General features: G+C 46.5%; 1 protein-coding gene across 1 annotated transcript in view; it reads left to right on the plus strand.

The window, feature by feature from the left end:
• The window catches only part of scrib (scribble planar cell polarity protein), a 289526-nt gene that overhangs the window by 231894 nt on the left and 33721 nt on the right, over positions 1-23911 (plus strand). Inside the window, exons 31-36 of the mRNA XM_078534268.1 lie at positions 1683-1727; positions 3464-3620; positions 10866-11037; positions 11278-11367; positions 13167-13346; positions 15774-15935. Coding sequence (XP_078390394.1) covers positions 1683-1727; positions 3464-3620; positions 10866-11037; positions 11278-11367; positions 13167-13346; positions 15774-15935 — 806 coding nt within the window. The remainder of the gene's footprint in view (positions 1-1682; positions 1728-3463; positions 3621-10865; positions 11038-11277; positions 11368-13166; positions 13347-15773; positions 15936-23911) is intronic.

The following is a 23911-nucleotide window of genomic DNA, read 5'->3' on the forward strand; positions in this document are numbered from 1 at the left end:
GTACTGTCCTTCCTCACTTGTCCTAACAAAGTGAATCTCTTCACACTTCTCTGCATTAAATTTTATCTGTCGTGTCCGCCCATTCCACCAACAACCTCTTTCACCATTACCTGGACAGCATCTTCCTTGGTAAAAACAGATGCAAAGTCTTCATTTAATACCTCAGCCATGTCCCCTGCCTCCAGGCATAAATTCCCTTTTTGGTCCCTAATCGGTCTTACTCTCGGTTTTACTATTTATATGCCTGGAGAAGATTTCGGATTATCTTTTATGTTAGCTCACAGTCTGGTCTCTTATACTCTTTTGTTTTTGCTTCTCTTACTATCTGAGAATCTCTTCTGTCAGCGCCAGTGTGATGCCAGGTCCTAAGGCCAGCGGCTGAGGGATCGCATCCCTTTGGCTGTTTGTAATAAGCAGAGAACTGACTGTACTCAACCAGCCTGTGCTTGAAACTCAGAACATAATGCCTAAACAAAAGCATGGGGAGCAATAGTTCTCTGGTGCCTCCTCCATGGCAGTGCCTCGACCAATCAGAGTCTACTTGCCAACCAATCAGCACCCTTTTCTCATTCAGTGTAAAGTGTTGCTCCCTTTGAAGTTTGACATTCTTGCATGGGCCCTGGTGAGTATGAGATGAAAAGCTCCCACAGCTGCCTCTTTTTATCAGCAGCACATCTCTTATTTGTTTTTCCAGTTCTCCTGAACCTTCTATATTCAGCCTGACTCTCAGTTGTATTATTTACCTGTCATAAGCACATTTTTTCTTCATCTAATCTCTATCTCTCTCATCATCCAGGGAGCTCCTGTCTTTCCACTTTGTGGGAATATACCTGGTCTGTGTCCGAACCCTCTCTCCTTTAAAGGCAGCCTATTATTCAGATACTGTTTTCTCTGCCAGCCTTTGATTCACATTGATCTGGGCCAGATCCATTCTCATCTGATTGAAGTTGGCATTCTCCCATTCAATTATCCTCAGTCTGGATTCTTTGTCACTCTGGTTCCTTGTCCTTTTCCATAGCCAACCTAAATCTGCTCAGTCTGTTGTGAGAGTTGGTTTCTAATTGCAGAGAGTTTTCAGTATAAACAGTTGCATTGTGAGAGGGGTCTCTGAACTCTTTCTTGCTTTGTTTCTGTTCTGTCTTAAATGACATCACAGAAGGAGGGTGTGGGATTAGTTACTATGGGTAATGAGAAGATTAAACCTCTGATTCCGCAATAAGTCAAAGCACAGCCCTGACCTGGGATTGTTTGAAGCTGTTGCCCCATAAATCAAACACAATACTCCCCAGCCTTCCCCAAAACCAGACAGAGGGAACAGTGATACTTGGATCACAAGAGGCTTGTATCAAGTGATGAGATCAATGAAATATTGTTTAGCTGCAAGTCTCCCTGTGCCGTAGCTGATGTGCTGTTGGACAGTGGGCACAGAGAAGTTAGTGAGGAGGACAAAGCTCGGCAAACGCAGAGGCGCACACAGACAGATGCAGAGCCAGATGCAGCAACACACACAGACTGAGAATGTTGACAACCCAACAGATGACAGCATCACAGTCAGTCTTTCCTCACTACTAATTACTCTTCCCTCCAGACTCCCGACTCTCCCTCCTTCCCCCACATATCCAGTTCACCACTAATTCCTTTCCACAGACACCTTCAATGTTCTGCTTCTTTTCTCTCCTCAGGATCTCTTCACCCAGAGAAACATTAAACCCAAACCATCTAATGAGGTGAGTCTCCATTTCCTTAGCATGCTGTTGGTGTGCTAATGGTCACTCCCTTCGCGTGCACTTTGTTGGGATATACATAGTAACTAGTGTAGATGAGAGCAGTTTTATAGAGAGTCAACGATGTTTTCAGTGAGTGAACAAAACTATGGTAAGTGGAGTTCAACATGGGAAAGTATGAGATCATTGCACTGATAGATCGAAGTGTTTTCAATTACCCTTAACATCAAAGCAATATTTGACCAAGTGTGACATCAAGGAGCATGAGCAAAGATGAAGTCAATGGAAATCGGGGGTGGGAGGAGATGGGGAAATGTCTCCACTGGCTGGAGTCATACCTATCACAAAGGAAGATGGGAAGATAGTTGTGGTTATTGGAGGTCAGTTATCTCAGCTCCAGGACATCACTGCAGGAGTTCCTCAGGGTAGTGTCCTCGGCCCAACCATCTTCAGCTGCTTCATCAATGACCTTCCTTCCATCATAAGGTCAGAAATGTGGATGTTCGCACATTGTTCATGAGCATGCTCAATTCCTCAGATGCTGAAGCAGTCCATACCTGCATTCAGCAAGATCTGGACAGCATTCAGGCTGTGACTAATAAGTGGCAATGCCACTGATGGTGCCCAGGTAATGTTTGTCTCCGACAAGAGCGAATCCTTGACATTCAATGGCATTACCATCGCTGAATCCCCCACTATCAACATCCTGGGGGTTACCATTGACCAGAAACTGAACTGGATTAGCCATATAAATACTGTGGCTACAAGAGCAGGTCAGAGGTTAGAAATCCTGCGGACAGTAACTCACCTTCTGACTCCCCAAAGCCTGTCCGCCATCTACAAGGCACAAGTCAGGAGTGTAATGGAATACTCCCCAATTGCCTGGATGAGTGCAGCTCCCACAACACTCAAGAAGCTCGACACCGTCCAGGACAAAGCAGCCACTTGATTGGCACCACGTCCACAAATATTGACTCCCTCCTCTACTGACGCACAGTAGCAGCAGTGTGTGTACCATCTACAAGATACACTGCAGAAACTCACCAAGACTTCTTTGACAGCACCTTCCAAACCCACGACCTCTACCACCTAGAAGGACATGGTAACACCATCTGGAAGCCACTCACCATCCTGACTTGGAAATATATCGCTGTTCCTTCACTGCTGGGTCAAAATCCTGGAACTCCCTCCCTAACAGCACTGTGAGTGTGTCCATACCATGTGGACTGTAGTGGTTCAAGAAGGCAGCTCACCACCATCATCTCAAGGGAAATTAGGAATGGACAATAAATGCCAGTGACACTCTCATCGCAAGAACAAATAAACGAAACGACCTTCCCGATAATTGCCCTGCAAATCGCAGCTCTCTTAAAATGTCGCCTTGTAAATCTCAACTCACTGTTGGCGACACTTTTTAAGCATTGATATCTCCAATAGCAGCCTGCCCATATCAACACTCCTCAGATACAGGAGTGTGAGATCGGTTTGAGAACTGTCCACAGATATGGGAGTTGGATTCCTGCTTTACTGTCTTGCTATCAGTGAGAGATGAAGGTTTTGGGTTATGCCATTGGGCAAGAGGATATGCTCACTGGACATGGTGCTACACAGCCAAGCTGTACTGAAGAGTTTGTTCGAGGTACAGTTTACAGTGAACACTGTTGAGGGACATGTACAGATGTGTTATTCCAGTAGCCATCACTGAATGAGATGTGAATGATTCTGCCCTCATTTCCAAGGTGCCATCGCCCAGTGGATTGGACAGCCCAGAGCAGAGGTCATTCCGTGACAGACAGAAATACTTTGAGATTGACGTGAAACAGCAGGTAGCAGAGAAACCCAAGAGAGTGTCACTGGTTGCAGAGGATGATCTGAGAAAAATGAAGGAAGAGGAAGGTAGGAACTCGGTGGGGGGCGGGGGCTATGTTTGTAATGTTAACCCCACACAGTAAATTCCTGACATACATCCCGGTGCCGTTTCAATTAGTTTACATAGGCTTGTCCAACCTTTTTGTGTGGGGGGGATTTCAATCTTTTTCTCACTCAAGGGGCCAAAGGGCAAATTTCGATGGAAGATTTGGCACAGCAATAAGCATGAATTTCAAAATAAAATCTGTCAAAGTAATAAATTGATCATTTTTAAAAAAGATTAATTAATAGAAATAACCATTAAAAAAAGGGAATCCCAAGGTCTTTGAGAAGCATATAAATAATAGAAGGGTGTTAAAAGAAAGAGTAAGGCCGATTAGGGGTAAAAGAGGGGACTTGCATACAGAGGTACTAAACGAGTATTTTGCATCTGTCTTTACAAGGGAAGAAGGTGCTACCCAGGCTGAGGTGAGAGAGCAGGTAACTGGTACACTCGAAGAATTTACAATTGAAAAGGGGGAGGTATTAGGCTATCTTTACTTACAATTGATAAGGTACCAGGACCTGAGGAGATGCTTCCAAGGGTACTGAGGGAAGTGAGAGTGGAAATTTCAGAGACACTGGTAATAATCTTGCAGTCTTCCTTGGACACAGGGAGGTGCCGGAATGTTTTCCTTGGTGAAAAGAAGGCTGAGAGGAGACTTGATTGAGGTATTCAAGATCCTGAGGGGTTAGGGTTAGTGAAAATAGTGAAAAACTGTTTCCACTCAAGAGAGCATCAAACACTAGAGGGCACAGACTCAACTTCATTGGCAAAAGGAGTACATGTGATGAGGAAAAATGTTTTCACCCAGAGGGTGGTTGGAGTCTGGAACGAACTTCCTGAGAGGGTGGTGGAGGCAGGTTAAAAAAATTGCTACCTGAAAAGAGTATGTGCAAAGTTACTGGGATAAGGCAGGGGAGTGGGACTAGTTAGAATGCTCTTTCAGAGCATGGGCCAAATGGCCTCCTCCTGCACTGTAAAGATTCTGTGATTCCATGAAAGGTGCCACGCAGCAGAGCTTATCAAATGAAACCTTTTTTGCCTTTTCGCTTAAGAAGCAGAGATAGAGAGACAGACTAGGCCCCAAGTCCAGGTCACCAGGGAAAGGGTGGGGACTGGGACCGAGCTAAGGAGTTGGGTTTAACCAACACTGACTTTGCAGCGTGTCCGGTAGCGCAGACTCTAGGCTGGCCTCACGGGAAGTGGGGATTGAATCGGGTAGCCTTTCAGCCTAGTTTTCCTTCTCTCTCCATTAAGTAATACTCTGCTTTTTTATTCTTCCTGCTAATGTAAACAACTTCACATTTTCCCATTTTATACTCCATCTGCCAGATATTTGGCCACTCACTCAACCTATCTATATCTGTCTGCAACCTCCTATGTCCTCTTCACAACTTACTTTCCTACCTATCTTTGTGTCATCTGCAAATTTACCTACCATGTCTTCACTCCCCTCATCTAAGTCATTGATATAAATTGTAATAAGTTGAGGCCCCAGCACAGACCCCTGTGGGTCTCCACTCGTCACATCCTGCCAATCAGAAAAAGACCTGTTTATGTTACCCACTGCACCCTGAGCTTTTATTTTACGCAATAACCTTTGACGTGGCACCTTATCAAATGCCCCCTGGAAATCCAAGTACAGTACATCTACAGGCTCCCCTTTATCCACAGCGCATGTTACTCCTTCAAAGAACTCCAGTAAATTGGTTAGACATGATTGCCCTTTCTCAAAACCATGCTGACTCTTCCCGATTACCTTGAGTTTCTCTAAGTGCCCAGCTATAACCTCCTTAATGATCGATTCTAACACCTTCCCCATGACAGGCATCAAGCTAACTTGCCTATAGTTTCCTGTTTTCTGCCTCCCTCCCTTCTTGAATAGACGGATTATATTTGCTACTGATGGAACATTTCCAGAATCTAGAGAATTTTAGAAAATTAACACCAATGCATCTATGACCTCATTAGCCACCTCTTTAAGACTCTAGGATGAAGTCCATCTGGACCCAGAGACTTGTCAGCCCACAGCTCCATCAGTTTGCTCAGTACCGCTTCCCTAGTGATTGTAATTTCACCAAGTTCCCCTCTCCCTCCACCTCCTGATTTGCAGCTATTACTGGAATGTTTTTGGTATCCTCTATAGTGAAGACAGAAGTAAAATATTTGTTCATTTCATCTGCCATTTCCTCATTATCTACTATTAACTCCCCACTGTCACTCTCTAGAGGACCAACGCTCATTTTACTTTCTAATTTCCTTTAAATACCTGTAGAAACTCTTGCTGTCCATTTTTACATTTCTATCTAGCTTCCTCTCATACTCTAATTACTTTCTCCAGATTAACCTTTTAGTCATTCTCTGCCATTCATTATATTCTGACCAATCATCCGACCTGCCACTCATCTTTGCACAGTTATATGTGTTTTCTTTAAGTTTGATGTTTTCCTTAATTTCTTTAGTTAACCACAGATGGTGGGTTCTTGTTTTGAGTTTTCCTTTATAATAGGAATATACTTATTCTGAGTATTCTGAAATATCCCCTTAAATATCTGCCACTACTTCTCAGTTGATCTACCTCCTAGCCTAGTATCCCAGTTCACTTCAGCTAACAATTGGTGTATTCTTAGGTTTTATCTCTCTGCCTCTTCCTGCTATTTTCTAACCCTCATTTCCCAGTAGGGGGAGGAAATGGCATAGTGGTATTGTCGCTGGACTAGTGATCCAGAGACCCAGGGAAATGCTCTGGGGACCCAGGTTCGAATCCCGCCATAGCAGATGGTGGAATTTGAGTTCAAGAAAAGTCTGGAATTAAAATTCTGATGATGACCATGAAACCATTGCCGATTGTTGTAAAAACCCATCTGGTTCACAAATGTCCTTTAGGGAAAGAAATCTGCTGTCCTTACCTGGTCAGTCTTGCATGTGACTCCAGACTCTTAAATGCCCTCTGAACAAGGGCAATTTGGGATGGGCAATAAATTCTGGTCTAGCCAGCGACACACACATCCCATGAACAAATAAATTTTTTTTAAAACTATGATGGACTCCTGCCTTGAGTCTACCCCTTGATTTGCCACATCCACCCAAGCTTGATCCCTCAACGCCCCTTGTTAAGTTTAAAGCCCTCTCTACTTCCCTAGTTATGCGATTTGCAAGAATACTCGTCTCTGCACAGTTCAGGTGTAAACCTTTCCTGCTGTACAGCCTCCACTTTCTCTAGTACTGATGCCAGTGCTCCACAATCCAGAACCTATTTCGTCCACACCAGTCTTTGAGTCACATATTCATGGAAACATAGAAAATAGGAGCAGGAGTAGGCCATTCAACCCTTTGAACCTGCTCCGCCATTCATTACGATCATGGCTGATCATAAGACCATAAGACATAGGAGCAGAAATTAGGCCATTCAGCCCATCAAGTCTGCTCCGCCATTCAATCATGGCTGATAAGTTTCTCAACCCCATTCTCCCGCCTTCGCCCCGTAACCTTTGATCCCTTTTGCCCCAAAAGCTATATCTAACTACTTTCTGTAGTAGTGAGTTCCACAGGCACACCAGTCTCTAGGTGAAGAAATTTCTCCTCATCTCAGTCCTAAATGGTCTACCCCATATCCTCAGACTGTGACCCCTGGTTCTGGACTCCCCCACCATCGGGAACATCCTTTCTGCATCTACCCTGTCTAGTCCTGTTAGAATTTTATAGGTTTCTATGAGATCCCCCCTCATTCTTTTGAACTCCAGTGAATATAATCCTAACCGACTCAATCTCTCCTCATATCAGTCTGGTAAATCTTCGCTGCACTCCCTCTATAGCAAGAACATCCTTCCTCAGATAAGGAGACCAAAACTGCACTCAATACTCCAGGTGTGGGCTCACCAAGGCCCTATATAATTGAAGCAAGACATCCCTGCTCCTGTACTCAAATCCTCTGGCTATGAAGGCCAACATACCGTTTGCCTTCTTTACCGCCTGCTGCACCTGCATGCTTACCTTCAGCAACTGGTGTACGAGGACACCCAGGTCTCGTTGTACATTCCCCCCTCTCAATTTATAGCCATTCAGATAATAATCTGCCTTCCTGTTTTTGCTACCAAAATGGATAACCTCACATTTATCCACATTATACTGCATCTGCCATGCATTTGCCCACTCACTCAGCTTGTCCAAATCACACTGAAGCATCTCTGCATCCTCCTCACAGCTCACCCTCCCATCCAGCTTTGTGTCATCTGCAAATTTGGAGATATTACATTTAGTTCCCTCATCTAAATCATTAATATATATTGTGAATAACTGGGGTCCCAGCACCGATCCCTGTGGTACCCCAGTTCAGTTCACCTCTCTTATTTGCCCTATGCCAATTTGTATGTGGCTCAGTTAATAATCCAGAGATTATTATATTTGAGGTTCTGCTTAATTTAGTACCTAACTTCTCATACTGACTATGCAAAACCTCCACCCATGTCCTGCCTATGTCATATGACCACGACAACTGGATCCTCCCCCTCCCACTGCAAGTTCCACTCCAGCCCTAAGCAGATATCCTGAACCCTGGCAGGCGACACACCCATCCGGACTCTCGCTCTTTGCTGCAAAGAACAGTGTCAATCCCCCTCACTATACTATTCTCTACTACCACTGCACTCCTGTTTGCTCCCCCCTGCCTGAACGACCTGTCGTACCATGGTACCATGGCCAGCCTGCTCATCCACCTTGCAGACCTCGCTTTCATCCATACAGGTTGTGAGCACTTCAAACCTGTTTGACAATTGCAAAGTCTGAGGCTCCTCCACTACTGTCTGCTCGGTTCCATTACCTGCCTCACTGAGTCGCATCCTCCTGTCCCTCACTGCTGACCAAAACAGATGTCCCTATTCTAAGAGTTGTGACCATCTTGTGGAGCAAAGTGTAGAGGTATTTCTCCCCGTCCCTTATGTTGTGCAGTGTCTGCAGTTCAGCTTCCAGATCAGTAATCCTGATCCGGAATTCCTCTAACTGCTGATACTTTCTGCAGATGTGTTTGTCCTGGATCGCCTTGGCGTCCAAAAGCCCCACATTCCACAGCTGCAACATAACACCTGTCCTGCCATTGCTACTTATGTTATCTAGTTAACTTCATTTAATTACTCTATGAATTAACCTAGAATAATTCCTATGTATACCACACCTCTTTCCCCCATGCACTGAATTCCCACGCAAACCTAATGCGCTGTTTACTCAGTCACTGTCTCACTCAGGTGTAGTCGCCTGTCACCTCACGCGCCCCTTACTTACCCTGTGTGTGAGAAAGTGAGTCTGTGTGAGTCCATGTGAGATACACTCTCTCTCACGTCGACTCACTCTTTGTTGTCACCATTGTCGTCTTCTCCTCCTTGTTCTGTATTGCTGAAAAAGAGGTGTGTCTCAGCTCTTCATCTTGCACTGATCAGGACACTTGTGAGAATACCAATATAAGGGGAGAAAAACAATTTGGGGAATAAGGGGAACAGGACAACAATTGGCTGCCCTGATCAGATCATTTTGTGTTGTATATCACGCAAACTCATGAACGGGCCTAAGGCCATCATTTCCGGCCCCGGAAATTCCAGATTGGCCCAGTCTACGTCACATTACCCTGGAAGGGCAAGATGTGTCAAAAATGTGAGCAACACATGAAGCTAGCTGTTTCACGCTGCTACTTTACAATAGCAACACAAGTGGTATTTGCCACTAACAGGATGCTGCCATCAAGCCAAAAAGATGTTCTGCCTATCACACAAATGAGCAATGTGGTATATGAATTTCAGTGCCAGTACGACGCTAGGTATGTAGGTAATACGTCCCAAAGACTGGCAAATCGTATCAACAGCATGCCCCAGCCACTGTTCGTAACGGGCAAGGTACAGACCATACCCAACCAGCCCGTGCTTACAAAACTCAAAAACACAGTGTCCAACCTTAGGTGTAATCCGCGATTGGACAACTTTTGCATATAATTCTCAATGTGCTAATAATTATGCTGACAACCAATTATATTATTTTCCTTGGAGCAGAGGAGATTGAGGAGGGACATGATTGAGGTGTATAAAATTATGAGGGGCAAAGATAGAGTAGACAGGAAGGAACTTTTTCCCCTTGATGGAAGGATCTATAACCAGGGAAATGGATTTAAGGTAAGAGGCAGGAGGTTTAGAGGAGATGTGAGGAAGAATTTTTTCACCCAGAGGGTGGTGGGAATCTGGAACTCACTGCCTGAAAGGGTGGTAGAGGCAGAAACCCTCATAACATTTAAGAAGTATTTGGATGTGCACTTGCGATCCATGGCATACAAGGCTATGGGCCTAGTGCTGGAAAATGGGATTAGAATAGTTAGGTACTTGTTTGACCGGCACAGACTTGATAGGCCGAAGGGCCTTTTTCTGTGCTGTAGACCTCTATGACTCTATGACTCTGAGTACAAAGGATGGTGGTTTTCTCACTGCACCTTGTGCCGGCCAGTGTAGGGATGATGTTCACTCGTGTCTTGGTCTTTCAGAGGTGATTGTGGTGGGTTAGGAAGCAATCAAGGGTCGCTCCAAGATAGGTAGGAGGCACAGAAAGTGGCTTTTAGGGTGTTGTGTGCCTTGTGGTTTTCAAGGTGGAATGCAGAGACGATGGACGTGGCTGGGTTTTGTTGCACTTGTAGAAATATTCAGCCGTCTTTGACAGGTCAGCGTTTTGTGTGACTTCCATATCCTGGAAGGAGTTTACTCCGAGTATTGTCAATGACAATATCATCAGTGTTAATGAATTTTTGTGATGTGGTGGGTATGTCACTTATGTAGATGTTAAAGAGTGTCGGTGCCAGGACACTGCCGTGTGGGAGACTATTATTGAGTGTTTTTGGTGTGCTGACCTTGTCTTGTAGGTAGACTTTCACCCTTCTGTTACTCAGAAATGTTCACAGCAGCCGGGGTAGTTTGGTACATGGCAGCATCAGTCCATGTTTCCACACATATCCCAGGCTGAGGATAGATCTATGAAAGCAGCTCCATCTTGAGCTTGTAGTGAAAACCAGCCTCAGTTTTTGTAGTGATTGAACTCTGTGGCCTGGTGTATAGTCCAGCTGTGGCTCTCCCCTGGATGTGATGACACAGATTGGTTACATTGAGAGTGTCTGCAATCGGGCAGAGCAGGCAGGAGTAAAACTCAAAAAGGGAAACTGATCATCTCTCCACAGCCTTTTTAAACTTGTTTTTCTGTCCCAGAGCGGAAGATGAGGCACAGACCTCAGGATGTGATGCTGGATGAAGAGGAGGAAGATGAAGATGAAGACAAGCGTATCTCTGATATAAGCAGTCAGGGCACTGTCGTGATCGAAGGGGTAGAATACAAAATTGAGCGGGTGGAAAGGAAGAGTGGAGAATCCCCGAGGACTGGGTATGTACTGTGTGTCTCTTCAACAATTCCAAACTCTGAAATCAAACGGGGACAAACTTCAACATCCTGTCCCTGAAATCATATCCAGTTAGCAGCAGTCTCGGGTAATGGATTTGTAATAGGATGAGACTGCTAATGGAGGTTACAATAATACTGCAGGCAGCTTAATGCCCCCAGACAGACAGTTGCAGATCCCAGTGAAATCTCGGGCACTGATTAAAGCTTCTTTCTGCCTCACAGAGGCTCCCGAGTTGATGTTTGGGGAGAACAGCGAACAGCAGCAAGGGACAGAATAGCAAGTGACGAACAGCATCCAAGTTCAATGACCGGGTAGGAGGGTTTACTCACTGCTCTTTGCCTAGCATGCATTACGTTAATGCTGTGTGCATTGCAGTAATGCTTCATGTGCATGTGTCGTGGTAATACTGCGTGTGCATGCATTGCGGTGATGCAGTGTGTGTGTGTGCACATTGCAGCAATGCTGCATGTGTGCGTGTTGCAGTAATGTGGCGTCTGCGCACATCACGGTAGTTCTGCGTGTGCATGCTGCATGTGTGCGTGTCACAGTAGTACTGCGTGTGCATGCGTTGCAGTAATGTATTGTACATTGCGGAACAAAGGCAGGTCAGGTCGATGGAAGTAAGGGAAAGATCAGTTGATCTAATTGAAATGTGGAGCAGGCAGACTGGTGGTCTCCTATGGCCATGATTGACAGTCCAGACTTCAAGGGCTAAATCCAAACCAGAAAATGCTGGAAAAATTCAGCATCTGTGGAGAGAAACAGAGTTAACATTTCAAGAAGAAAAATAGAAATGTGATGAAATTGATACTGTTTAAGGGGGGTGGGGGGAGGCATGCAGTGGAGCAGATGAAGCTGGATAGAAGGCCAAGTGGGGGCAAAGATGTCGTGGACACGAGACAAAGGGAGTGTTAATGGTGGTGGGAAGGCCTAAAAATGGTGCTGATAGTGGCAAAGTTAAGAAAGCAGAATGTGTTAATACAGAACAAGGGTCAGCGCTCTGTGAAAGAACAACATGGAACAAGTAGCAGATGGCCCTTTTGGGGATGGGGTGGTGGGGAAAAAAAGGATAGAAAATGGGATAAAAGGGGATGATAAAGTGGATACAAAATAAAAATGAATTTTAAAAAACAGGATTTAAAAAAGGGGTGAGGATAGAGAGAGTTCCTGGTCTGAAGTTATTAAACTCAGTATTCAGTCCGGAAGGCTGTAAAGTGCCTAGTCGGAAGATGAGGTGCTGTTCCTCCAGTTTGCGTTGAGCTTCACTGGAACAATGCAGCAGGCCAAGGACGGACATGTGGGCATGACAGCAGGGTGGAGAGTTGAAATGGCAAGCGACAGGGAGGTCTGGGTCATGCTTGCGGACAGACCGAAGGTGTTTGATCTCCCCAGTGTAGAGGAGACTGCATTGGGAGCAACGAATACATTAGAAGCATGACCCAGACCTCCCTGTCACTTGCCCTTTCAACACCGTTCTGCTCACATTCCCACATATCCATCCTTGGCCTGCTGCAATGTTCCAGTAAAACCCAACCCACCCCCCAAAAGGGCCACCTGTTACTTGTTCCATGTTGTTCTTTCACAGCTCACCCTTGTTCTGCTATTCACACATTCTGCTTTGTTACCTTTATGCCACTATCAGCTCTTTCTTTAGCCCTCACCACGATAACACTCCCTTAGACCTTTTGTCCATGACATTTTTGTCAATCTCCCCTTTGCCCCCACCTATCGCTGACCACCTGTCCAGCTTCACCTGCCCCACCCCCCTTAAACAGTATAAATTTCATCACATTTTTACTCCTCTTCAGCTCTGAAGAAGGTCATACGGACTCGAAACGTTAACTTTGTTTCTCTCTCCACAGATGCTGTTTAGACCTGCTGAGCTTTTCCAGCATTTTCTGTTTTTGTCTCAGATTTCCAGCGTCTGCAGTATTTTGCTTTGATCAATATCCAAAGGCTGAACGCCTCCTGTTTCCATGAGTGGAGGAGCATCCTCGAGGGTTGAATGGCCCCTTGTTCTTATGAATGCTGGAGAAGTCTCGAAGGGCTGAATGGGCTCCTTCCTGTTCCTAGGGATGGTGGAGAATGTGATTGTACTTGTCTCCCATAGGTTGTCTCCAGCATATCCGGAGCCTGCGGCTCCCATTCGGACTGCAAAGGCAGAACGACGGTATCAGGAGAGGCTGCGGGTGCAGAGTCCAGACCTGCCCGCAGGGCGGGACAAGGAGATGTCTCCTGCAGAACGGCGGGCACTGGAAGCTGAGAAACGGGCCATGTGGAGGGCAGCAAGGTAAGGCCCAAATCACCAGATGTTCCATCGCAATGTCCACACAAACAGCTGGGCCAGTCGGCTATGCTACAGCCTGTGACATTCCAGACTCCCACCACTGCCTCACTCTATAGACCAGCTCATCTGTGCTGAGTTGGTGTGCTCACTCCAGGCTGGATCATGGCCAGTGCTAAATTGGCTGCTAAGCTAGGGTGAGAGCCCTCATTATTCACCCTTCCCCAGAACTGAGAATGGTCAGGATTGTGCCCTAGGCTATGGCCCAGTCTCCACTGTTTGAACAGAGGGACTTGAGGCATACGGTGAGAGCAGGGTTGAATTCAGGGTCAGGCCTGAGGTCTGCACAGTTCACCAGCCTTAGATTTAATGTATCGCCAGTGCGCGTGGGATCCCGTACCCCAGCGAGAGCCAGTGCGCGTGGGATCCCGTACCCCAGCAAGAGCCAGCGCGCGTGGGATCCCGTACCCCAGCGAGAGCCAGCGCGCGTGGGATCCCGTACCCCAGCGAGAGCCAGTGCGCGTGGGATCCCGTACCCCAGCGAGAGCCAGTGCGCGTGGGATCCCGTACCCCAGCGAGAGCCAGCGCGCGTGGGATCCCGTACCCCAGTAAGAGCCAGAGCGCGTGGGATCCCGTACCCCAGTAAGAGCCAGAGCGCGTGGGATCCCGTACCCCAGTGAGAGCCAGAGCGCGTGGGATCCCGTACCCCAGCGAGAGCCAGCGCGCGTGGGATCCCGTACCCCAGCGAGAGCCAGCGCGCGTGGGATCCCGTACCCCAGCGAGAGCCAGCGCGCGTGGGATCCCGTACCCCAGCGAGAGCCAGAGCGCGTGGGATCCCGTACCCCAGCGAGAGCCAGCGCGCGTGGGATCCCGTACCCCAGCGAGAGCCAGCGCGCGTGGGATCCCGTACCCCAGCGAGAGCCAGCGCGCGTGGGATCCCGTACCCCAGCGAGAGCCAGAGCGCGTGGGATCCCGTACCCCAGTGAGAGCCAGTGCGCGTGGGATCCCGTACCCCAGTGAGAGCCAGAGCGCGTGGGATCCCATAGTCCAGTGAGAGCCAGTGTGCGTGGGATCCCGTACCCCAGTGAGAGCCAGAGCGCGTGAGATCCCGTACCCCAGTGAGAGCCAGAGCGCGTGGGATCCCGTACCCCAGTGAGAGCCAGTGCGCGTAGGATCCCGTACCCCAGGAGAGCCAGTGCGCGTGGGATCCCGTACCTCAGCGAGAGCCAGTGCGCTTGGGATCCCGTACCCCAGCGAGAGCCAGTGCGCGTGGGATCCCGTACACCAGCGAGAGCCAGTGCGCGTGGGATCCCGTACCCCAGCGAGAGCCAGTGCGCGTGGGGGTTCCCGTGACCCAGTGAGAGCCAGATACAGTTATTTGGGATAGAATTAAGATTCACATGGAAAAATGTAGATTGTTTTGGAAGAGTCAGCTTGGATTTGTTAGAGGAACTCATAGAGTCCAAGAGCAGGGAGGTTTTGATGAACTTATATAAGACACTGGTTAGACCTCAGCTGGAGTATTGTGTACAGTTCTAGGTGCCACACTATAGGAAGGATGTGAACACATTGGAGAGAGTGCAGAAGAGGTTTACAAGAATGGTTCCAGGGGTGAGACACTTCAGTTATGAGGATAGATTGGAGAGGTTGGGTCTGTTTTCCTTGGAGAGGAGAAGGCTGAGAGGAGACTTGATAGATGTTTTCAAAACCATGAGGGGTTTGGACAGAGTAGATAGAAACTGTTCCCACTTGTAAACGGATTGAGAACCAGAGGGCACAGTTTTAAAGTGTTTTCCAAAAATGTGAGATGAGAAAAAACTTTTTCACACAGCGAGAAGTTAGCATTTGGAATGCACAGCCTGGAAGTGTGGTAGAGGCAGGTTCAATTGAGGCATTGGATGATTATTTAAATAGAAACAACGTGCAGGGCTACAGGGAAGAAGCAGGATATAAGTTAAAATGCTCAAAGAGCTGGTGCAGACACTATGGGCTGAATGGCCTCCTTCTACACCATAACAATTGTGTGTGTGGAACCCGTACCCCAGTGAGTGTCGGTGTATGAGGGACCCATACCCCAGTGAAAGTCTGTGTGTGGGACCTGTAGTCCTGGGAGAATCTGTGTCTGTGGGATTCATACTGTGCCAATGGGATGTGTTTGAGGTATTCAGGCAGAGGTTTAACATGAATGGAATGTGTTTGGAGGAGTGTAGGATTATGAGAACGTCCTGGAATTGTTGGAAGGGACTGGGTTCAGTTTTTAAGAGTTTAGTTTGAAACATTGAGCTATCTGGTTGCCAAGTCCTTCCTCATTTCTGTCCGGAATATTCTTCCTTTTCTCTTTCCTTCCATGTGCTTCTCTTATTTCTGATTTCTCCTTTGTCTTTGTGCTTTTTCCCCTTCTCCTTTCCGCCTCATCCTCTTCTTGCCGATCAGAAACCAAGCCCTCGAGGATGATCTCAAACAGTACGAGCAGGACCGTGCACGTCGACTTTACCAGTCCCGCCAGCGAGCAGCTGAAGGGGCTGGCCCAGGTCAGGGGACCAGTGTCAAACACCTTCCGCTGGCCAGGCAGGATCCCCCCTACAGTGACTTCAGGTGTGGAGCTGACATGTGCCTGCTGCATGCTGCATCCTGCATGCTGAATTCCAGCCTCACTCCGAGCTTCATGTGTCTTTAATAGTTCAATGCCAGACTGACCATAACAGCTTGATTTTATATCGCATCTATAACTGAGCCTAACGTCTCAAAGCGCTTCACAGGATTGTTAATCAGATACATTTTGAAACCGAGCCAAAGAATTATACAAGTGACTAAACACTGGGTCAAAGGGGGAGGGTTTAAGAAGCATCTTAAGGGAAGAGATGTTTAAAGAGGAAATTCCAGATCCTGGGGCCTAGGAGCTGAAGGCACAGCTGCCAATTTAATGGGAGTAGGGTACACACAAGAGGCTAGAAATGGAGGAATGAGATCTGGAAAGGTTTTAGGGCTGGAAGATGTTACAGAGGTAGAGAGTGATGAGGCCATGGATCACTCTACAGTGAGAGAGAGAAGATTGACTGCCACGGTCAGGATCCTATCATTGCTTGTTCCTCCTTTCATCAAACAGAGGAATGGTAGCACAGTTACAGTGCTAATGTTACTGGACTAGTAATCCTGAGGCCTGGATAAATGACCTAGAGACATACGTTCTAATTTCACCAGGGCAATTTAAATTCAATTAATTAAATAAATCTAAAATAAAAAGCTAGCACCGGTAATGGTGACCATGTAACTACCGGATTATTGTGAGAACCCATCTGGATCACTAATGTCCTTTAGGGAGGGAAATCTGCCGTCCTAGCATCGACCTAGGCACCGGAAACGATATCAGCAACCTCAGCCCTGTCAACCCTGCAAAGTCCCCCTTACTAACATCTGGGGGCTTGGTGACAAAATTGGGAGAGCTGTCTCACAGACTAGTGAAACAACAGCCTGACATAGTCATAATCACCAAATCATACTTTGCAAAAATGTCCCAGACACCACCAGGTGGTGCCCTGTCCCACCAGCAGGACAGACCCAGCAGAGGTGGCACAGGGGTATACAGTTGGGAGGGAGTTGCCCTGGGAGTCCTCAACATCGACTCCTGAGCCCATGAAGTCTCATGGCATCAGGTCAAACATGGGCAAGGAAACCTCCTCATTACCACATACTGCCCTCCCTCAGCTGATGAATCAATGCTCCTCCATGTTGAACTCCACTTGGAGGGAGCACTGAGGGTGACAAAGGCACAGAATGTACTCTGGGTGGGGGCCTTCAATGTCTGTCACCAAGAGTGGCTTAATAGCACCACTACTGACCAAGCTGGCCAAGTCCCTAAAGGACATAGCTGCTAGACTGTGTCTGCGGCAGGTGGTGAGGGAACCAACAAGAGGGAAAAACCTACCTGACCTCATCTTCACCAACCTGCCTGCCACAGATGCATCTGTCCATGAGAGGATTGGTAGGAATGACCAGCACACAGCCCTTGTGGAGACAATGTCCGATCTTCACATTGAGGATACCCTCCATCGTGTTGTGTGGCACTACCACTGTGCTAAATGGGATAGATTTCGGACAGATCTAGCAACTCATGACTGGGCAACCATGAGGCACTGTGGGCCATCAGCAGTAGCAGAATTGTACTCGAACACAACCTGTAACCTCATGGCCCGGCATATTCCCCACTCTACGATCACCATTAAGCTGCGGGATCAACCCTGTTTCAATGAAGAGTGCAGGAGGGCATGCCAGGATCAGCACCGGGGATACCTAAAAATTAGATGTCAACCTGGTGAAGCTACAACACAGGACTACTTGCGTGCCAAACAGCGTAAACAAGTGAATAGAGCTAAGTAATCCCGCAACCAACGGATCAGATCTAATCTCTGCAGTCCTGCCACATCCAGTCATGAATGGTGGTGGACAATTAAACAACTCACTGGAGGAGGAGGCTCCACAAGTATCCTCATCCTCAATGATAGGGGAGCCCAGCACATCAGTGCAAAAGAGAAGGCTGAAGCATTTGCTACAATCTTCAGCCAGAAGTGCCGAGTGGATGATCCATCTCGGCCTCCTCCGGAGGTCCCAAGCAACACAGCTGCCAGTCTTCAGCCAATTCAATTCACTCCATGTGATATCAAGAAATGGCTGAAGGCACTGGCTACTGCAAAGGCTTTGGACCCTGACAATATTCCATCAAATCATACGAACATATGACCAAGGAACAGGAGTAGGCCATTCAGCCCCTCTAGCCTACTCCACCAGTCAATAAGATTGTGGCTGATCTGATAGTAATCTCAGATCTGCATCCCACCTACCCCCAATAACTTATCACCCCCTTGCTTACCAAGAATCTATCTGCCTCTGCCTAAAAATATTCTAGGCTCGGCTTCCACTGCCTTTTCAGGAAGAGAGTTCCAAAGACTCATGACCCTCCGAAAAAATTTCGCCTCATCTCCGTTTCAAATGGGTGACCCCTTATTTTTAAACAGCAACTGCTAGTTCTAGATTCTCCCACAAGAGGAAACATCTTCTCCACATCCACCCTGTCCAGACCCCTCAGGATCTTATATGTTTTAATCAAGTTGCCTCTTCCTCTTCTAAACTCCAGTGGATACAAGCCTAACCTGTCCAACCTTTCCTCATAAGACAAATCGCCCATTCCAGGTATTAGTCTGATAACCCTTCTCTGGACTGCTTCCAAAGCATTTACATCCTTCCTTAAATGAGGGAAATCAGTACTGTACACAGTACTCCAGATGTGGTCACGCTAGTGCTCTGCAAAACTGAAGTGTAACCTCCCTACTTTTGTTTTGAATTCCCCTCACAATAAATGATAACATTCTATTAGCTTTCCTAATTACTTACTGTACCTGCATACTAACCTTTTGTGACCCATGTACCAAGACACCCAGATCCCTCTGAATCTCAGAGCTCTGCAATCTCTCACCATTTGGATAATATACTTCTCTTTTTTTCTTCCTGCCAAAATGGACAATTTCACATTTTCCCACATTAGACTCCATTTACCAGATCTTTGTTCACTCACTTAACCTATCTATATCTTTTTGTAGCCTCCTTATTTCCTCTTCACAGCTTACTTTCCTATCTTTGTGTGATCAGAAAATTTGGCAACCATCCCATCATCCAAGTCATGTATATAAATTCTGATTGAATAGTGGAACAGAATCGAGGGCTGAATACATCAACATACAAACATACGAAGTAGGAGCAGAAGTAGGCCATTCAGCCCCTCAAGCCTGGTCCACAATTCAATAAGATGATGGCTGATCTGTGTTTCGAATTCTACATTCCCATCTACGCACGATAACCTTTGATTTTTAAAAATTTATTCATTTATGGGATAATTTATTCATTTATGGGATGTGTGTGTCGCTGGCTAGACCAGCATTTATTGCCCATCCCTAATTGCCCTTGTACAGAGAGCATTTAAGAGTCAAACACATTGCTGTGGTTCTGGAGTCACATGTAGGCCAGACCAGGTAAGGCATATTTCCTTCCCTAAAAGGACATTAGTGAAGCAGATGGGTTTTTACAACAATCGGCAATGGTTTCATGGTCATCATCAGACTTTGAGTTCCGGATTTTTATTGGATTGAATTTTCACAATCTGCCATGGTGGTATTCGAACTCAGGTCCCCAGAGCATTACCCTGGGGGTCTCTGGAATACTAGTCCAGTGACAATAATACTGTATTCCCTTGCCTAATAAGAATCTATCTACCTCCGCCTTAAAAATATTCAATGACCCCGTCCCCACCACCTTCTGAGGCAGAGAGTTCCAAAGTCGCACAACCCTCAGAAAAATTCTCCTCATCTCTGTCCTAAAAGGGCGACCCCTAATTTTAAAACAATGCCCCCTAGTTCTGGACTCACCCACAAGAGGAAACATCCTTTCCATGTCCACCTTGTCAATACTGTTCAGGATCATATATACTTCAATCAAGTCACCCCTCACTCCATAGAACCATAGAAAAGTTACAGCATAGGAGGTGGCCATTCGGCCCATCTTTTCCATGCCAGCCCGAGGACACCCAGGTGCCCTTTCTAATCCCACCTTCCTGCAACCGGCCCATAGCCCTGCAGCTTACAGCACTTAAGGTGCAGATCCAGGTACTTTTTAAAAAGAGTTTAGAGTTTCTGCCTCTACCACCAACTTGGGCAGCGAATTCCAGACACCCACTACCCCCTGTGTAAAAAAGTTCTTCCTCATGTCCCCCCTACACCTTCTGCCACTTACCTTGAATCTATGTCCCCTGGTTCTAGAATTCTCCACCAAGGGAAACAATTTTATCCTGTTCACTCTATCTATTCCCCTCAATTTTGTACACCTCAATCAAGTCACCTCTCAGCCTTCTTTGTTCTAAGGAAAATAACCCCAACCTATCCAATCTCTCCTCGTATCTACACTTTTCTAACCCTGGCAACATTCTTGTAAACCTCCTCTGCACTCTCTCCAGAGCTATTACGTCCTTCCTGTAATGTGACCAGAACTGCACACAATACTCCAGTTGTGGCCTCACTAGTGTTTTATACAATTTCCAACATTATATCCTTACTTTTATATTCTATATCTCTGCCAATGAAGGAGAGCATTCCATATGCCTTCTTTACAACCTTGTCTACTTGAACTGCTGCCTTCAGGGACCTGTGTACTTGTACGCCAAGATCTCTCACTTCATCTACCCCTCTTAGTATATTCCCATTTATTGTGTAATCCCTATAACTGTTTGACCTCCCTAAATGTATGACCTCACACTTCTCTACGTTAAAATCCATCTGCCACTTTACCACCCACTCCACCAACCCATCTATATTGTTTTGGAAATTATGGCTATCCTCTACACTATCCTCTACTCGGCCAATCTTTGTGTCATTTGCAAATTTCCCAATCGTGCCCTCCACGTTCACGTCCAAATCATTAATATATATCACAAACAGCAAGGGTCCCAACACCGAGCCCTGTGGAACACCACTTGAGACAACTTTCCATTCGCAAGGGCATCCATCAACCATTACCCTTTGTTTCCTGTTACAAAGCCAACCTTTTATCCAGTTTGCCACATTACCCTGAATCCCATGGGCTTTTACTTTCCTGACCAATCTGCCATGTGGGACCTTGTCAAATGCCTTGCTAAAATCCATGTACACAACATCCACTGCACTCTCCTAAACTCCAGTGGAAACAAGCCCAGTCTATCCAACCCTTCCTCATAAGACAGCCCACCCATTCCAGGTATCAACCTATAAACCTCCTTTGAACCGCCTCCAATGCATTTACATCCTTCCTTAAATAAGGAGACTAAAACTGCACACACTATTTGATGTGGTCTCACCAATGCCCTGCATAACTGAAGCAAACAACCTTAGTTTTATGTTCAATTCACCTTGCAATAAAGGATAACATTCCATTAGCCTTCTTAATTACTTGCTGTACCTGCATACTAACTTTTTGTGACTCATGTACTAGAACACCGAGACCCCTCTGCAGCTCAGAATTCTGTAGCTGTTCTCTGTTAAAGTAATATCTGCTTTTTTATTCTTCCTGCCAAATTGAACAAGTTCACATTTTCCCACATTGTACTCCATCTGCCATATTTTTGCCTACTCACTCAACCTAACTGTATCTATCTGCAAACTCCTTATGTCCTCTTCTCAACATACTTTCCTACCAACTTTGTGTTGTCTGCAAATTTAGCTACCATGCTTTTGCTCCCTTCATCTAAATCATTGATGTAAGTGGTATAAGTTGAGACCCCATCACAGACCCCTGCAGATCTCCATTTGTCACATCCTGTCAATCAGAAAAAGACCCATTTATGCATTGTCTGTTTTCTGCCAGCCAGCTAATCTTCTATCCTGGAACTCTGCCTCAGAAAGCAGTGGAAGTGGGGTCATTGAATATTTTTAAGGCAGAGGCAGATAGATTTGTGTTAGGGAAGGGAATCAAAGGTTATAAAAGTATATCCATGGGAAGAGGATAACCAGGGAAAGAGTAGGGCCCATTAGGGACCAAGGGAGCAATCTATGGATGGAGCCAGAGGACATCACTAGAGTGTTGAACGAATACTTCACATCCGTCTTCACCCAAGAGAATGAGGATGAAGGTATCGAACTCGGGGAGAGAGACTGCGAGGTTCTTGAGCAAATGGATATAGGGAGTGACAAGGTATTGGAGGTGTTGGCAGGCTTAAAAGTGGACAAATCTCCAGGTCTGGATGTTTTGTGTCCCAGACTGCTGAGGGAGGCAAGGGAGGAGATCGCAGGGGCACTGACCCAAATTTTAAATTCCTCTCTGGCCATGGGGGAGGTGCCCAAGGACTGGAGAACAGCTAATGTGGTTCCGCTATTTAAGAAGGGTTGTAGAGATAAACCAGGGAACTACAGGCCAGTGTGTCTCATGTCAGTGGTACGGAAGCTATTAGAGAAAATTCTGAAGGAGAGAATCTATCTCCACTTGGAGAGGCAAGGTTTGATCAGGGATAGTCAGCATGGCTTTGTCAGAGGGAGGTCATGTCTAACAAATTTGATTCAGTTTTTTGAGGAGGTGACCAGGTGTGTAGATGAGGGTAGTGCAGTCAATGCAGTTCATATGGATTTCAGCAAAGTCTTTGACAAGGTCTCTCATGGGAGACTTATAAAGAAGTTAAATGCACATGGGGTACAGGGTTATTTGATAAGCTGGATTCAAAATTGGCTTCATTGTAGGAGACAGAGGACGATGACAGAAGGCTGCTTTAGTGACTGGAACCCAGTGTCCAGTGGCGTACCACTGCCAGTGCTCGGTCCCCTATTATTCATCATTTATATAAACGACTTAGATGACTATGTGGGGGGTAGGATTAGTAAGTTTGTGGATGACACAAAGATTGGCCGGGTGATTAACAGTGAGGTTGAGTGTCTTGGGCTATAGGAAGATATAGACGGGATGGTCAAATGGGCAGATAAGTGAAAGATGGAATTTAACCCTGAAAAGAGTGAGGTGATACACGTTGGAAGGAGTAATTTGACAAGGAAGTATTCAATGAACGGCTTGACACTAACAAAGGGACCTTGGCGTGTGTGTCCTTAGATCTCAGAAGGCGGAGAGGCATGTTAGTGGGGTGGTGAAAAAGGCATATGGGACACTTGCCTTTATCAATCGAGGCATAGATTACAAAAGTAGGGAGATCATGTTGGAGTTGTATAGAACCTTGGTGAGGCCACAGTTGGAGTACTGTGTGCAGTTCTGGTCACCACATTATAGGAAGGATGTGATTGCACTGGAGGGGGTGCAGAGGAGATTCACCAGGATGTTGCCTGGGATGAAACATTTAAGTTATGAAGAGAGGTTGGATAGACTTGGGTTGTTTTCGTTGCAGCAGAGAAGACTGAGAGGTGACCTGACGGAGGTGTACAAGATTATGAGGGGCACGGACAGGGTGGATAGGGAGCAGCTGTTACCCTTAGTTGAAGGGTCAGTCACAAGGGAGCATAAGTTCAAGGTGAGCGGAAGGGGGTTTGGCAGGGGGGGGGATGTGAGGAAGAACTTTTTTACCCAGAGGGTGGTGACAGTCTGGAATGCGCTGCCTGGGTTGCCTCACATCCTTTAGAAAGTACCTGGATGAGCACTTGGCACGTCATAACATTCAAGGCTATGGGCCAAGTGCTGGTAAATGGGATTAGGTAGGTAGGTCAGGTGTTTCTCACGTGTCAGTGCAATCTCAATGGACCGAAGGGCCTCTTCTGCACTGTGTGATTGTGTTATCAGAAGTAGATGGGGCTGTAGAACGGCCTCCTCCTTCTCCTATGTTCAATTTCATTCGTCTATGTTCTGTCACTATCTTCTTCCCTATTTATTACGTTTCCAAGTTCCATTTCAAATTAGCAATGAAAGTCATTGGAAGCAGAGTTCATGTGAAGAGAGTACAGGGGTGGCATCACTCTTGATCACTGTAGCACAGAGCCAGCACAGACTCAATGGGCCAAAAATGGTTCTTTGGCACCTGTAGACCTCTGCAGTCCTATTGGGCTGACACATTGATGCTGTGG

Source organism: Cetorhinus maximus, chromosome 3 (genome assembly GCF_964194155.1).
Source record: "Cetorhinus maximus chromosome 3, sCetMax3.hap1.1, whole genome shotgun sequence".
NCBI classification, from domain to species: Eukaryota; Metazoa; Chordata; class Chondrichthyes; order Lamniformes; family Cetorhinidae; genus Cetorhinus; species Cetorhinus maximus.